Below are 17,198 nucleotides of genomic sequence, written 5' to 3' on the forward strand. Positions count from 1 at the left end.
CCAGTTATGACAGACAAGCACTGAAAGCAGTTCCAGTAGCTACCTTAAAAACAGGCAGTTTGATATCTCATTTTTATTCAAATTTTTTTAAAAAACTAGGAGGAGGAACTTCCTAAGGGAGTGGTTATAGGAACATGACATTATGCACTCCCTCTTGATGAGAGTATGAGCTCATGGGTCAAGCTGAAACTACCAAAATCAAACTACCAAGCTAATGAAAAAGGCTAGAAATGCACACAGAGCATACCTGAATACAAGTCAAGAGTTTTCTGAAGTCAAAAACTCAAGACATAAGGTAATAACTCCCAATGAGACAATATAAAAATTAAGGAAAGGGCTACTTGAAGTCCATTTTTCCTAGCCATGAAAACTCTTCATACCACTGGTCACCAATAAAACTGACCAGATAGCTGAAAATTTAATGTTGGAGGAAAGGGGAAGAAAAGTTGATGACAAGAACTACTGGTTATAAAGCCAGAGAAGGACCTTCTCCTTCCATTCTTAAACCAGTTATTTGTCCAACTGCAGGTTGAAGCTGCAGTGTCAACAGCTCTGTTGATGCAAATTAAAACTCAGTGGTGGTAGTGGCCTTATTTCTAGTCAACCTCTTCTTGCTCTTCACCTCACTTGTGTGTGACCCTTTCCTGAAACAACTGTGATGCTATTTAACACCAAGGTAAGTTATTTTAGATTATCATGATTGTATATCCAAGCTCAAGACTCCTTATATATCTTGGGTCTGAGGAATGGGACTACAGTAAAATTAGCAAACGGATCCACAGAATCATAAGGTGGCCCGGGTTGGAAAGAAACCTTGAAGCTCATCTGGTTCCAACCCCTGTGCCATGGGCAGGGACATTTTCCCCTAGACCAGATTGCACAAAGCCCCATCCAATCAGGCCTTAAACACTTCCAGGGATGGGACAGCCACAGCTTCTCTGAGCAACCTGTGCCAGTGCTTCACCATCCTGACTGCAAAGAATTTCTTCCTGATAACTGATCCAAACCTCCTCTCTGTCAGTTTGAATCCATTCCCCCTTGTCCTGTCACTCCATGTTCTTGTAAAATGTCTCTCTCCATCCTTCCTGTAGGCTCCTTTCAGATACTCAAAGGTTGTTTTAAGATTTCCATGCAACCTTCTCTGCCTTCAGGCTGAACAGCCCCAGCTTTCTCATCCTATCTTAACTGGGCAGGTGCTCCATCCCTCTGATTATCCTGGTTGTCTCCTCTGGGCTGGCTCCAGCAGGTCCTTGTCCTTGCTGTGCTTGGAGCCCAGAGATAGATGCAGCCCTGCAGGTGGGGTCTGAGCAGAGCAGGGCAGAGGGGCAGAATCTCACAGGGCTTTGGATGCAGTCCAGCACATGGCTGGCTTTCTGCTTTCTCATTGCTGAACTGCACATAAGCTCAAGCTTGTGCAGCCTAAGCCTAAAATCACTGAAGCTGCTCACAAAATTCTGGAGCTCACTAGGTCAAGGCTTTGGAAAAGACACAGAAAGCAGAGAATGGCAAAATTTTAGCACTGCTTTGAAAAAGCAGTTGAAAAACTAAAAAGCAAGAACCTTAAAAGGCAACTGCTAAAGCATACAGTTTGTTCACTTCTAAGTTGCTGCCACAAGAGTGAGCTGCAGGCAAAACTCCTACCAAGGCTCATTACCAAGGCTGGGTTCATCTCAGCCAGAGCAGGTTACTACTCCACACTACAAAGGAGATCTGCCTGAATGACCCCTTAATTCTCCAGCTGCAGTGAAGGGTGGGCCTTGTCACTTGCCTTCAGGATCACGAGTGACCACTGAGAGTAGGCATGAAAAAGATACACCAAACTAGTTTAATGTTGATTTTTGTGTTTGTTCAACACATTACAATTAAAGAAGTAAATATTGCTTGAATAGTGGTCAGCTTTTGGCTCCATCAAGACATTGAGTGCCGCTAGGTTATTTAGTGTTATTGAAGCTAAGAAAAGTTTGTCAACAGAGAGGTGGGTCTGTGAGGCAAAAAAAAAAAAAAAAAAGCCTTAAAACAGTCCTACTAATGAAGATCATATTTCTATTATTAAAGTCTATCCTTTCATGTGTATTTTTAAAGTTGTATTTTTATGGTTTTAGTGTTAAATTAACTGACACGGATCAGTGAGCAGTTTAGTCTCGTTTCCAGCATAAGGATGGTACCGTTGCTCTCTCAAGTGTGCAAGGTGGGAACCTCAGTAAATCTCTGAGTCCTCTGGGAACCTGAAGCTGAAATACAGGTATGTATTTGCACAAGATGCCTCTAGAGCAGGTCACTGGACACCCACATCTCACTCGTCCATTAACTATACTTTAGTCTTACTGTCTTTGTGAAGCACTTCTGAAATTATACCTTTTATTTCTGACCCATATTAGAGTGTAAGATTGGTGATAATAGGCTTGTTTTCTAAATTATGAAGATGCTATCTAACAAACATCTCAACCTAATTCTGAAAGTTATTGTAAATAACGGAGAACTTTGTTTGGCACATAGCAGAAACCTGTGCTTCCGTCTCTCCTCCATGGCATAACCAGAATATGTTATGGCAAGAAGGAATTTATTGAAAACATTGATATTTTACAACTGAAGGTGCCACTTTGGAGTCCCAGCACCAAGGATCTTGAAGATATTTCACCCCTGTCTGCAATCTTAGAGATGCATGAAGGGCTTCCTATAAACCACATCAATGTCTGTGACATTTTTGCCTCTTTAAGGAATAAAGCAACACCAGGGTGTTTATTTTTCAAATAAGCCAGGCAATCTTCTGACTATCTTTTGCACACAAACTGTTTAAGACCAATAGTGTAGCATATTTCAGTTTAGATTACTAGTAAATGTACTGTTTATTTCATGGTGATAACCCAAAGGCAACCCAAGACTCTGGGCTCATTGTGTTTGCCAGTATAAAAAGATGTATCGTTCACAAAAGCAAGGCTGTGTCTTTGGCAATCAATTTTCCTGCATTGTTTGAGGCCTTTCTTTTTTGGGAAGATACAAGATGAGAAATACGGAGCAATTTACTACACAACAAAGAGACAAAGAATTAAATTTGACTCCTGCTATAGATTTCTCTACCTGTTGTTTTATACATGAAAAATCAGTGATTGACTACATTTATACTGTAATCACCATTCTTGTTGTGTGCGTAGATCAGAATAAAACTGAGCTGTTTTGAATTAAGTACATAAATGTCACCCATTTCATAGAGCCACAATTTCTGACTTGGTTCACAAAGAGAAAGGAATGAATCACCATGGAGTTAAGGCAAATCAGCTACAACTATGACAGCTATGCATGATAGTTTTTCTCACATATGTTTCTCTGACCTTTAGAGCCCACCATAGGTGGAGTTTTGGCTCAGTCTAATGCAGAAGATAAAAATCACTTCAGTGGGAAGACCAGTCAAAAAGCAGGAAAGACTAATTGTGTCTGCTGATGAAAGCAGATAAATGTATGTGCACAGGTACTGCCAGAGGAGGATTTTCATAGCTGAGTGATACCCAGAGCACTCAAGAATAGAAGAGAAGAATAGGGGTGCATGTAGAGGGTGCTCTGAAAAGAACCCATGGCTTGATAAGAGATTGGAAATGGAAATTAATAATAGGAAGATGCAAGACTGAAGACATCAGTAGACTGAATAAATGCTTATCAAAGATGAAGAATACATTAAGCACTTCTTAATTTAAAAAATAGCTTTACTTATCAATATTACATTTTGCCTTCACATGCTCTACTGCATTTGAGTTCTATACTACTACTTACCTCTTTTTTTGGAAAAACTCCAATCCTACCATGAGAAACATGGTTGTTTCCCTGAAATGTCTATAGTCTTGATGCCATCTCTGCATGTAAGAAAGGGTAAATAGAACTTCATCCACAAAAATGAAATATATTTTTTTAAACACACACCCCCCTCCACTTAAATTTAGTGTCCAATAGTCACAGTAAGTACTAAGGACACCAGTAGGCTTGCATATGTGGAAAGTCCACTTGAATCCACCCTCCCTCAATAAAAAGAAAATTCTTAAATGTCTTAAACATTTCTAGATGAGATTATTCTTACAGAACCTATTACCATTTGAAAGGAACACAAAGCATCTTAGGAGAACCACAGGTAAAATTATACGAGATCATGTTTTTTCTTCTCTACTCAGAAAATGTTGAAAAGCTTTTTCATATGCCAGATATTAAGCTTAATTTTCAATACAAGAATGACATAGAAAAATCCTGAACATGGGAAGTGCTAAAAAAAACCCAAAAAACCCAAAGGCAACTCAGATGAGATGTTGGTGCCAGAGCAGAATATTTATTTTACTGCATCACCATTTATACCAAGTGACTCCTGGTTCACTTCACAGGTAAATGCTCCAGGTGAGAAAGGCACTTTCTCTACAGAGGGTTAACTGCTGACTTTCAATTATGCAATAAAGATAGAATAGGGGACAGCACACCATAAGACACAGCTACTAGCAGATTCAACAGAAAGAGCTTGAGAAAGCATCCATAAAATGCCAACCCACTATACTGGACTGGCACAATCTATGGAGAAATCCCCAACTACCTATTGCAGGAGCTAAGAAAGGGGGAGTTTTCTGTAGAGGAACAGAAGATATCCCCACTCCACACTCCCACAGCTAAGTCCAGAATTGTTTGTTTTCTCTGTGCAGCATCATTCAGAAAATGGTAAAATGCTGAGCCCTGCACATCCATGAAAATGCAACTAAAACGCCACTCTGAGGGTCCTTCCCTATCAGTGACTAGGGAGGCACACTACAATGCATTAGCATCTACTGTAGGTCCTAAACCTGGTAATGAGAAGTGGCAATTAAAACATTTTTCATTGGATTTGTGAGGAAAAGATTACTCCCATTATCCTCCTGATCAAGTTGTTTGGACCTACCAGCACAACAAGGAGCTATAGGTAGTGCACTGGAATCTGTCCAGGACATAAATACCCACTGTTAAGAGGTTTTAATGAACAGTATTACTCAGACTTGAAACTGATGCTGGAAAATCAGCTACAGGCTTAGCTTTAAATGTGAGATGAATTATTTTAGCAACTATTAGTCACGATTATTTAATGTCCAAGATTCACTCTCACTTTCCCTCCAAGTTTTTCTAAACAACAGGAGGAAAAATTAAATGCATAAGCTGGTTATGCATGGTCTCGGCAAAGAAAAGAATCTGCTGCTCATAAGAAAATGGGAATGGCTGCAGAGACAAGTGGAGGAAAAGCACAAATGTGACTGTGCCTGCTATGCAGCTATCAAGATGAGCAAGGCTAGGCACAGACCACTCTCCTTCCCTGCCAGCGGTGTCTGCCTACAAAAAGCCATGTGGCTCTCGTGGTGATAAATTACAAAATATTGTCAGTGACGTCAAGACTCGTTAACACAGTAAGGACAGATTCCAACCTGACACTTATTTATGGCTCCAACAGTGGAATGACAGATGTGGAAAAAAAAAGCTTTAGCTCAAGAGCAGCCTTTGGACAAATAAGGGGTCTTTAAATAAATAGCTAGTTTTAACTTCTTAGTCTGAGACAAGAAGAAATTTGTGAAGATAAAATTCAGCTTTACTGACAACTATTTCAAATTACAACTTAAAGCATGAGAAATACTGACCTCATATTCCTCCATATTTACTTCATCTGGCTTTATCATTTCAAGTTTGGCTTGAGCAACCTTCATTATGTTACGGCACCTTACAAAAAGCAATAAAAAAAATCATGAAATATTACTGGAAATTCAGAGAGGGTATCATCCTTACAACGACAGGAGCCTCAAACAGTATGAGCTACAGCCTTATGCAAACTAGTACCAAAATGCCATGGAAAATGTACATTTTATTATGCATGGTATAATCAGCAGGAGAGGGCATACTTTTGAAGTATGTGTGATGGAGGCCTGTGCTACTTAAAGGATTTTTTGTTTTATCTTGCTAAATTGCCACATTGCTCAGCCTTTTAGTTTTAAATTTCAGGCAGTTTGAAACTCCCTGACAATTATTTTGCAGAAGTTTAAAAGTTAGAAAACCGTCTGATTTCTGTGTAGGGAAAAATCTTTTAATTTATCTATTTATATAAGTAAGTAGATGGAATTTTGAGTGAAAGAGAGACATTGTCTTGCTCTCATGCAGTCACTCACCCACTTAGAAAGGCTTTGCCCTCTACTGCTGGTAGTGAGGAAACACAGTGAAAGAAGGTGGAGAAATCTATGTGTAAAATTATGAACAACACTGAGCATTTCTACTTATTTTAGATGTGTAGAAACTCAACTTCTTGATTACTCTTTTAACAGGGATTTTTATAAAGATGATCTGCTCTGTAAACTTGCATGCTATTAACTAGGAGATAAAGCCAAACACACCAGCCAAATATGAAGGGGTTGTTTCCACACATCAGAGAACATTCATGAACACAGGAAATGAGATGTGCAGATCTTATTACCTTTCATCAAAGCTGAGATTGTGATCTCCAAACTGCTCCAGTAATGTTCTCTCAATTATCTTCTTTGGTGCCTGGTTTTGGATGAAGTAAACAATTGCATGACGCAAACGATAATCACATTCAGGTGGTGGATCTTCCTGGGCTAATTTTAGCAGACGTGTGTATTCCAATTTAATTGCCTACATAATTTAAAAAAAATAGACATTATTCCTTCTGGCTTTTAACTCAAAGAACACAAGATACTTTATGTAACATGGCGTTTTGCCTATAGAATTTTTTAACAGCTCCACAGACCACCCTTCTAAGAAGTCTAAACTATGTTTTTAAAAAGAAAACAAACAAAACCACAGATAAATTGTTAAGCTGGTACTTTCTCTCACCAGTTAAGCCTGACAAAATCCCAAGTAAACCTTCCCTGCTTTTGAATCCTATGTCTCCCTGAGAGGAGATTTATCCAATCTTTAGTGATGTTTCTCTAAGCCCAGGAAAAGTATAAGATCCCAGGCACTTGACCTTATGAAATTTTCTGAAGTCTCATAAGGTAAAAAAGTACCTCTAATATATGGTTAAATGCAAAGATATGAATAAAAAATACCCTACAGAAAGTTTAGTGAACATGTATGATTTGGAAAATACTAGAGTGGGAATGAAATATGTCTTTCAATGAAAACCAAATTATAGGATTTCTAAAGAAAATAATAATTCAATATGAACAGTATTGCCCTATATGACAGGATGCAGCCCTGAGTATTTTAGAAAAATTTTAGAGATGATCAGAATAATTTATTTTTCCAGCTTTGCCAGCACATTAGGTTTTAATGAATATCATTTGATATGTTCATTAGATTTTATTCACTGAAACTATACAGCAGGAACAGGAACAAGAAGAACAATAATTAGAAAAATGGTGAGAAATGTTAACACACCTTCCATAAATTCCCTCTGAAAACAGGGAGGTGACTAGATGGTTTCCTAACACATTAGCAAAGTTTCAGAACAACGTATGTACAAAACAAAGCACTAAAGCAGTCACAAAAAAAAAAATCCTGTTCAGGATTTCAAATGCCTTTATGCTGTAATAGCTGACATTTAAGTATCAGAAATTTGGGCTCTCATCCTCTGCTAATAACACATTTTGTTTCAGGACTAAATATGTAGGGTATTAATCATACAGGTTTAAACATAGAGCATGTGGAGACTTTTCAAACTTAGGAGAATGCTCTGCATCAATATCTTTAAATACTCATGAATTGCATTATCATTAAAAAGGATGTTTAGGACAACATTATAAATGCCAAAAGCCACAGAGCTTCCATTATCATACATCGGAAGTTCTACCATTAGAAAGTCAACATGGCTAACAATTAAACCTTGTTTATAGAGGAAGCAAATTAAACTGGTATTAGACATTTCTTTTTCATAGAATTACTTAGAAGTAGGAAAAAAATGTATTACTTTCATAATAATTTTTAAAATAATGTGGGATTCTACAGATTTAGTAATCTTTAACAAAATGAAAAACATTACTTCTCTACACAAAAAAGGGACAGTAGAAAAAACATATGCTTTCATTTTCTCACTGAGGATATTACATAAAGATCTTAAAGGAAACATTCTGCAAGGAGCTGACTATAATGGTTAAAGAACAATGATTTGAAGAGATCACTGACCAAGAAATATCTGAATATTAGTCATGTCTTAAACATGAGATCTAGAGGGGGAGTTAAACCTTGGCAGTAACAATGACCTGCACCAAAGGAGTTTCACCTGAGTAACATTAAAACAAAGATATAGAACCCCCCCCCCGTTTTCTGAAAACACTAATTTCATCAAAACCAAACACATAAAGGAATACAGTAACAGTATTAAAAGACACCCTAGAAGCCTTTATAGTAAGTTATCGGAAAATGAGAGATTTGATCTGATGCCTCCCAAAACAACCCCACTTCATCTGCATCCACTCATACTTATGTATTCCTTTAAAATGAACCATGTTTCACCTCTTCTAAGCTACTGCAAACACGATCCAGCAGAAAATGAGTAAGGAAAGTTTTCTACTTTATGTCAAAACATTTTCTCACTCAAAGAGATTTTGCCCCTGTGAAGCCTAAATGTTTAAGGATTCAAAATTGAAGAGTGAAAATAATTTCAACTGAGTATGATTTTGTTAACCCTAAAGCATTAAATGTAATTTTATTTGGAAGTAATTTTCTGTTTTAAAATTATCAAAACACCCTTCATATTAAAAAATATAATTATATATAATTGAACTTTCAGGTAAGGAGTGATTTAATCAAATGAGGATTGTTTTTCAGCTTAAAAAACAATTTACATATTTTCATTAATAAATTAAAAAAAAAAAAAAAAGGCAACCAGCACCAAATCCCAAACAGACCCAGTTTCACTGAACAGAGGCTGTGGCAGGTGTCTCTCCCTTCCCTGAGATCAGGCTCAGTTAGCAGAGCCCTGCAAACACATTATGGTTCTAACCCTTCTCTAAGTATCCACTTCTAACACCCACACAAGCAGACAAACCAACCAACCCATGAGGTTTCAATTTCCTTACCAAGGGGTTGCAGCACTTTTTGTTGGTGATGTTAGGGTTTTTTTGTTTGTTGCTTGTTTAGGAGTTTGTGGCTTTTAGAATTTCTTCTAGTGAAAGTACACCATAACAATTAAGAAGAAAACAGACTGCTACTCAATGACAAGCAAGAAACTTCTTTCTCCTCTCTAAATCACATTTGAGAGGATTTTACACTTTACATCATGTCAAAGAAATTCCCTTTCTAATACCCTGAAAATTCAAAAGAGCACAAGCTAAAGATGCTCAGAAGTTTGTGTATTTAAGAAAATGAACACACTGTTAAATCTGGTGTCACAGTGAAGACTAATCACCATAAAAAACCTAACATCTAATTCCCAGTAATAAAAAACTGCTTAAATAAATAGTATTGACACCCATGTGGTTACACAAAAGCAAGCAATTTAAACTTATTAAAAATCTTTCAAGGATTACAAACTAAGAGCATCTCTTTGAAATAAATAACAAATGACTAAAAGTCCCTCAGTAAAAAAAAAATACTGATGTCCCACAATCTAGCAAAGGCATGGGGTTTATTACTAACAGGAGAAAAAACCCCATATACTTATATTGATCACATATCTAGATTTCATGTTATTATTTTGTTACTTGCTACTATTATTATAAGGTTAAAAGAAAGGTATATGAGCTACTGATAGCAAAAGGGCAAAAGTAAGTATTTTTCAAGGGAGAAATATCTAATGAGGGACTGATACGGACAAGTATGTATAAACGCAGGAAAAGACTCTAGATGCAGAAAGGGATAGAGGGAGTAGCATATCTAACAGGAAAAGTCAGAGGAGAAAAAGTTGAAAATGTTAGTTGTACCTTAAAGAACCCTGCTTCTGGCCCACACCTGTCATAAACATTCCTGGCTTTACCTATAGCCATGATAATACCTTGCATGTTCGGGGTCAGCATGACCTGCCACAAGGGATTTAAGGTAAAATTTTTGAATGATTAATATTTTAATGACTAAATTCAATATGCTTTTAGTCTCATGCAAGACAAAAAAGCAACTTAATGCATGCATAAATTGATATGGCACATTTCAATACAGATCTGGTGAGCATATTCTGCAAATCAAATCATGGCGTGTGTATATACACAGTTTTACTGTAACAACGTTAAAGGAATCTTACCAAAAAAAAAACCACACACAACAAAACTGTGTTAACTGTGTAAAAAAAAAAAATTACACAGACCAAACTTTCCTGGAAAAAATCATGCACAGTTCAGCATTAGTACCAAGCAGAAACTGCACACTGAATGAGTGCTACCCATATAAAGATTTAAAAAAAAGTTCCAAGTAGAAAAATCGTCCAATCACACTTCAGATATGCACTAAAACCATGGTAAACTATACCACTTGTATTTTATGCATATTTCAAAATAAGACTCACTGCCACAAATGCAATCAATCCCTGAAGCATCTATAGACAACTTCTTAAACATCAAACTCAAAACAATGAACAAACACCAAGCCAAACACAAGACATCTCTCACTGCTATTCACATAAGTTACACACAATTTGATACATCCAAGCTACTCAGAAAAGCCTCTCTTCCTTTTTTATCTGTAAGCAAAGGAAAACACTCCTCCTCTCCCTGCCCAAGGTATTGCTGGCACAGCATAAAAACACAAAAACATTAAAAAAAGGTGAATACACTCACAAAACAAACAGGGAAATAGGCAAGAAAGTTAAGCTCTAGAAAGAAAATGGCATGAGGACAAAAGTAAAAAGAAACACACAAGCAGGTTTATATGAGGTTAAATTCTCATTTCTTTCAAGGTGGAGACTACACATCTGTGAAAAGCTAAACTCAGTGTGATGTCAATTATACCACTTTATTCCCCACCTCATCCTCCCAGTTATAACTGATCACACTTCCAGGGCACAATGACCTGAAATATCTATTTGCCTAGGGAAGCTAAAGCCTCCCAAGAATGCATGTTCAGACCCCTGAGAATATAGGCTGCACCAACCCTATTCCCAACCAAACTAAACCTGGAGTAAGCAGAGACAAGGCAGCGCAGTTTAATGACCAGCAGTGTTGCTTTCTGCTGCTGAAATTGGGCAGTAAAAAACAATGACTCTCAGAAAAACAATGGGCCCCTCAATTATTGCTCAACTAGTAGCAGGTACATGCATCACCCCGAGTCTGAATCGTTTTTAAAATTTGCAAGGTTCAGTCCTACCAGCCATGTCAGTTTCAGGTTATTTCCATGGCTAATTTAATCCCCAAAGCCTGAAAAGCTTGGCAAATAAGAGAACAGACTTGAACATGAGCTTTACTGGACTGACAAGAAAGCACAAACATTAAGAACATCCCTTAGCGTCCTGTCACCTTTTAAATAATGCAGCAGTGTGCAGTCTATCCACCAGCATTTTGAAGGCTACCTGGCCTAACACAAGCATTCAACCTCCACAAGAGGACAAATATACCTCCAGTGTAAATGATACCATGCAAAGCGTGCCCCATTAGAGTTTGTAGTGCTTTCCTTCCATATTTCACGACAAACTATGACATTGTCAAAGATTAAAAATCGCTATGCATTTAGTTTTGCAGAAGTCTGTTAGGTGTCACAGTGTGCAAAACATGCCAAAAACTCTCATCAGGCAGCACAAGGAAGCACCGAGGAGGAGTGGGGCACACAACTGCAATCAGAGGTACCTCATCGTCATAACCCCCCTCCTCTGACTCAATCACAAAAGTCCCTACATCAGGGATCGCCACCTCTACCACTCGCTGGGTAGGAGCTGCTTGAGCTGGGGCATTATCAGAGCTCTGCAGAAGAAAACCATTATCAGCACGTGTTATCAGGGGAAAAAAAGAATCGTCATCATCATCATCAGAAAATACAGTCAAATTATGGAGAGATACAAACTGACAGGCTGATCTCTAGTACAATGATGTCCACTGTTGAAATTCTGGAAGAATTCAGAAACCGTATCTAATTAGAGACTATAAGTGATATTTATAATTTTTAAGCAATGCATTTTAAAATTAAGCCATAATTACTAAAATTATTTCATTTGTTCTTTCTTCACTAATGCTACCTTTACAGATTAGTATAACAGTATTACAACTCTAATATCCATTATAATTTTAAGTCAATTGGCAAAGGATGAGTCTGTGAACCACCATTTTTTGTACATTTCATCCCCAAATTACTAAGTATATCATAAAATATCAGAATAGTTTAGGAGGGGACCTCAAAGATCATCTTGTCCTAAAGATGTCACACTAGATCAGGTTGCTCAGGGACCTATCCAGTCTAGCCTTGAAGAGGGCCAGGTCAGATACTTAATATCTGAAATACCTAATGAAGCTACACTACAGGATAGAAACAAAACTAAAAGCTAACATTTCCCGATGCTCTTGGAGGAAAAAAAAAAAAAAAAGAAAAAGAAAAATCAAACAAACAAATAAAAGGGCTCTAACAATCAATATCGATGTTTTAAAAAATATTTAAAGGAGCATTCAACTGGTTTGTTTTTTAGAAGGGCAATTAAACAGAAAATGAGAAAATTATCCTAGTCACTAAAATTCTTGGTATGTTAAAGTAAGTTTTAAACAATGGAGATAAATCTTGGCTCTTGTAGTCTATCACTGAATAACAGGCAGTTTGCAACATTTGCAGTATTTAAACCTTGACTCTAATCCCAGCACTTGCAAGGTGCTATGATACTTGTTCTGCAACTGCAACAATAGCCTCACTTTTAAACAAAGATTCCAAAAACATACTCAGTATCTATTTACACCCAACACTGTATAAATACAAAGGAAAGCCAAAAAAAAGGACAAAAGGCATAATGAACATGTGGTGAATAACCTACAATCCTGTTATATGTTGGCTTTCCTTCTTTTAAAAATGGATAAACTAAAAGCGAAATAATGGAATATATGCCTGCATGTCTGAATGAATATGGAAGCAGAATAATTAGAAAGCATGCTGATACACTGAGAAGGAAGCACAATTCTGCACAAGTGAAATTTGAAGATACAGAGAACAGCTTTTAAATGTTAACAGAGTACCTTCAAATTAACTAGAAATTTACATTTTAAGTGCTGAAGTCCATTTCATTTTTTTTTCTTTTGTCTCATTAAACAGACCGTGGTGCTCCCCAACCAGTCTTATAAAGTCCTAAGGCTGACCACTGTGCCAAGTGCCATTATCCTGAACTACAACACTTGATCCGTGGAAAAAAAATCTAAGATTCTTTCACATCCCACTGGGATGGTGCCCACAAACCCTGGAAGGACAGCCTTATGAAGGACATTTTATCATGAATTTTGTTATCTCCATAGCCACCTTTTTAGCTGGAGCAACACATATTAAACAGCCTCCCACTAAGCTGTTCTGAGAACTCAAAAAAGGCCAATATGCAGCAGCCTAAGGCTTTAGTGGCAGAGCATCTTTTCATCCAGAGTTAGATGAATTTCCCTGTTAGTTTTGATTTCAGTTGAGCAGAGGATGTGTGCTTCCCTGCCTTCCTGACACCACAGGAGGGGTGGAAAACACAGCAGGTCAACAGGGTGCCAACAAGCTGTCACATAATTTTCAAAGGTTTTAAGGTATCTGGGGCCAGACTAGTTCTGTTTAATGAGGATTCACATCTGATCTTAGGAAGCATTTTGCACAGATCTAAACTGTTCATATCCTTAGTGGTTACTAGGGATGCCTAAGGAAGCCATACTGTACATTTATGGATATAGTTCCAAGACAGATGCATGTATCGTTTTAATGGCACTTAGTATTGTGGCAAACACATTTGTCATTTATCTACTTACTTATAGGGAAGGAAAAAAATATTTGCTGAAACTAAAAATAGTCAAATACTATATTTCATTAATAATGCATAAAATAGTTACTGTCCCATTCCTCTTAGTATACTTTGTAAAAAGTGAAAACAGAAACACCCAACACTGATTATTACAGACATTTTGAGTTAATATAGACATCCTATGAATCACAAAAAATTATTTTCATCACGTTCTCTATCTGCATTAAAGCTACACAATACTGTTCAAAAACCCCTTATTTTTGAAAGCTATGTCAACCTTCACAGGTCTGTCAAAGGAAGTCAATTATATTCTTGTATTTCCCAGAGAAAAACCTGAATGTCTAAAGCAATATTTTTCAAGTCTTTTACATGGACTGCCAATGTTTGCTCCTCAAAAATACATGGGATCATCTAACATTTTTAAAAGACGGTGGGCACAAACAGCTGATTGTAATTTGAACAATATGCTGTACTCCTGACAAGCCCTTTAATCCCCTAGAGAACACAGATCTTAGTATTTTTTTGCAGTACAGCCATAACTGTTGTACACAGTTTCTAGATGGACTTTACTGTTGGACTGTCCCTGAAGAAAATGCAATTTTCAGTTCAAAGTGTCCAGACTCACACCCTTTTATCAGTTTTTGTATCATTTTCACTTGCAAAATAAAAGCAGAAAAGTATTTCAAGCTTCAAAATATCCTCACCGTATCCATTATAGCTTCTGGACCTCTATCTTCTTGTTCAGCTAAAGCTTTATTGATTGCTTGAACAGAATCTTCTTTTAAGTGCTTTGAAATATCAGCTCTTGATGGCTGCTCTAAATACTCTGGTTCTCCAGCTTGAACTTAGTGACAGAAATAAGATAACAATTTTGTGTGTTAACATAAGCATGAATTTTAGATTGATTAGTTTTATTTGGATCACTGTCTCATAGATGAGGTAAGCACACAGAAAATGCAGGGTAGGTAACACAATTCACAAATACAACTTAACCCCAGTCTATGTCTCATGTCATTTTAAACACTCCCCTAAAAATGCACCCCTGATTTTACATTAGGAAGAATAGACCTGTCCTGTCTATAGACCCATAAAGGCTCTTGAGTGAGGGGCGTTCATCAATCAATCACCAGGAATGACTGAGAACAAAGGTGAGATTCTAGCTGGAGTTTCTGCGGGATACAGGCCCAACATATGGAATGACCTCCAGCCACTTGAGTGTAAGATTTATTTTTACTTTGCAAAATAACAAATACATTATATTTTTCTGCCTAAAGGGAGATCTCAGTCTCCTCCACTTGAGAACAATAAATTGATTAGTATAAATAGTGTCTTATATTCCTTACATGATGAAACCAGACTTTGGCAGACTAAAAATTCGTTTTGTACTTTCCATTACTAACAAAAGAAATATCATGAAACTCAAAGTGTTTGTGAACTCATGAAAAAACATAAAGCAACTGTCCATAGAGTTTGCAAAACAAACAATGCCATTAAATCGCTGCACTTCTTACACTCATTTTGCAGTCACACATAGTTATGAGAAATGTATGCTCAATCTTCAGGATTCAAATGCAGCAATGAGAACATCTGGACAGAAAATTCATCATGTCATCTTTCACATAACATTCACATTGCCTACTGCAATGGAGCAAAACGTGGATGCTACCAAAAACCTGGCAGTTCTGGTTTATAATCAATTGCCAGTGGTCTTTATTAGCTGGGTTCTTACAAGCTTCACAGCTGCTGGTCAGAATCTTTTCCATAATTTTAATACCCTCATTTCCACACAGTAATTTCTTAAGCAGGCCCTACTATCATTAAATCTATTCAATGCACCACACCAAATACATTATTCTGCTCTTCAGATCTAAATGCTGTTCTAATTTAAAATATGAATGTAGGTCTCACACTAAATCATCCTGACTAGAAGAAATACGTCATTTACAGACTGGTGAGATGTATCTTAAAAAGCCTCAGTTTCTATGGGGGGGGGGGGGGGGAAAGCTCAGGACAACTGGGAGGGAAAAGGCAGAAGAACCAATAAATAATTAATTACTTTCTTTAAATAAAAATGAAATGCAAAAACCCACCCCAACAGGCTAAACTTTAAGTATAGTTACCTTGGCCAAGTAAATAGCTGTAATTCAAGATTACACAAATAAACTTTCTCTTCCTTTGTTACGTTGTAAAACGATATATGCAAGCCCCAGTGATTTTTGGTCCTACTCCCTTTTCAAACAGGTAGAAGCAGCTAACCTGGAGCAGGTGAGGGTGCTGGTGCCCTGGGTATCTGAGATAACAATTTCTCCTGCTGTGCTTTCTGAGCAAGTTCTGCATCCCACTCTTCAAGCTCTTTTTCAAAACGTTTATTGTCTTCCTTGACATAATCCCTTAGATCAGAAGGCAGCGTATCCATTCCAACAAGGATCTGTCCCGTTTCTTTGTTAAACTCCTCTGTAGTAACATGAAATGTAAGTTTCAGAAAAAGAAAAAACAGGACAAAAGAAAGTAGAAAGTATGTTCAAGGGATATCCTCAAGTGAATTACCAGAAATGTACAGTGTAACACCAAACCTCTAAAACTATTTTAATTTTAACTGGTTTTGCTATCTGGTGAGCACTCTGTGTGAACATTCAGAGAATACCCACAAAATCCCCACCATTGCTTGACTGCATTACTGCCACAGAGAGCTGGACACAACTAAACTTCCCAAGAGAAAAGGGGAAGGAGAGTGGGAGAGTGGACCTACAAGAATTCAGAAAACCAGCTGATAAGAACACCAGCTAAATTGAGTAATCTTCCTTTTGCTTTGACAATGGTCTCTGCAGGGGTATCCCAGAGGATCCACCAGCAGTATTTCCCCTGCAGTGAGCAGGCCCCAGATTTAACTGGAATGGCACAGGCAGCCTACAGGGCCCAAACACCCTATGGATGCAAATGCACCACCAACATGGCAACGTAGGAATGTCAAGGGTAATATTGTCTCTCATTTAAAAACTGAATAAATGAGCACTTGAGCCTTCTACCCTATGAAAAAAAACAGGAATTTCAATATTTTCCATGACCTTCTACTGAATCTCTGGACACTTTTCACAGACACCTCTCTGTCTACCATTATTAAAAACTTTGTGCTAAGGGATCTCTGTCCTCTCTTTAAACACTACCATACAAAGCCTTATAGCTGCATACTCCTACATGACCTGAAAAAAATTTCCCAAACCACTTATTACTTAGGTTTGATGTGTGGTTGGTAGGGCTAAATTATTCACATTTCAATTTACTGCATAAGATTTCAAGTTTCCATGCTCCAGTAGAGTGTATCAGGGCTCTGAAGCTTAAGGGGAAAAAAAGCAGCTAAATGAGGATTTTAATGTCA

At 37.4% G+C, this 17,198-nt stretch overlaps 1 protein-coding gene across 2 annotated transcripts in view; it reads right to left on the reverse strand.

Annotated features, from left to right (window-relative positions):
* USP25 (ubiquitin specific peptidase 25) overlaps positions 1 to 17,198 on the reverse strand; it is an 88,945-nt gene that overhangs the window by 2,764 nt on the left and 68,983 nt on the right. Inside the window, exons 17-23 of one of the 2 annotated variants that reach the window (XM_088157797.1) lie at positions 16,079 to 16,276; positions 14,527 to 14,666; positions 11,709 to 11,822; positions 9,861 to 9,956; positions 6,452 to 6,630; positions 5,628 to 5,706; positions 3,766 to 3,845 (exon numbers count right to left, since the gene is read on the reverse strand). In XM_088157797.1, coding sequence (XP_088013923.1) covers positions 3,766 to 3,845; positions 5,628 to 5,706; positions 6,452 to 6,630; positions 9,861 to 9,956; positions 11,709 to 11,822; positions 14,527 to 14,666; positions 16,079 to 16,276 — 886 coding nt within the window. The remainder of the gene's footprint in view (positions 1 to 3,765; positions 3,846 to 5,627; positions 5,707 to 6,451; positions 6,631 to 9,860; positions 9,957 to 11,708; positions 11,823 to 14,526; positions 14,667 to 16,078; positions 16,277 to 17,198) is intronic. The other variant, XM_014872979.2, reaches the window with a different exon arrangement.

The sequence above is a fragment of the Sturnus vulgaris genome, chromosome 2, assembly GCF_052056855.1.
Source record: "Sturnus vulgaris isolate bStuVul1 chromosome 2, bStuVul1.hap1, whole genome shotgun sequence".
Classification (NCBI taxonomy): Eukaryota; Metazoa; Chordata; class Aves; order Passeriformes; family Sturnidae; genus Sturnus; species Sturnus vulgaris.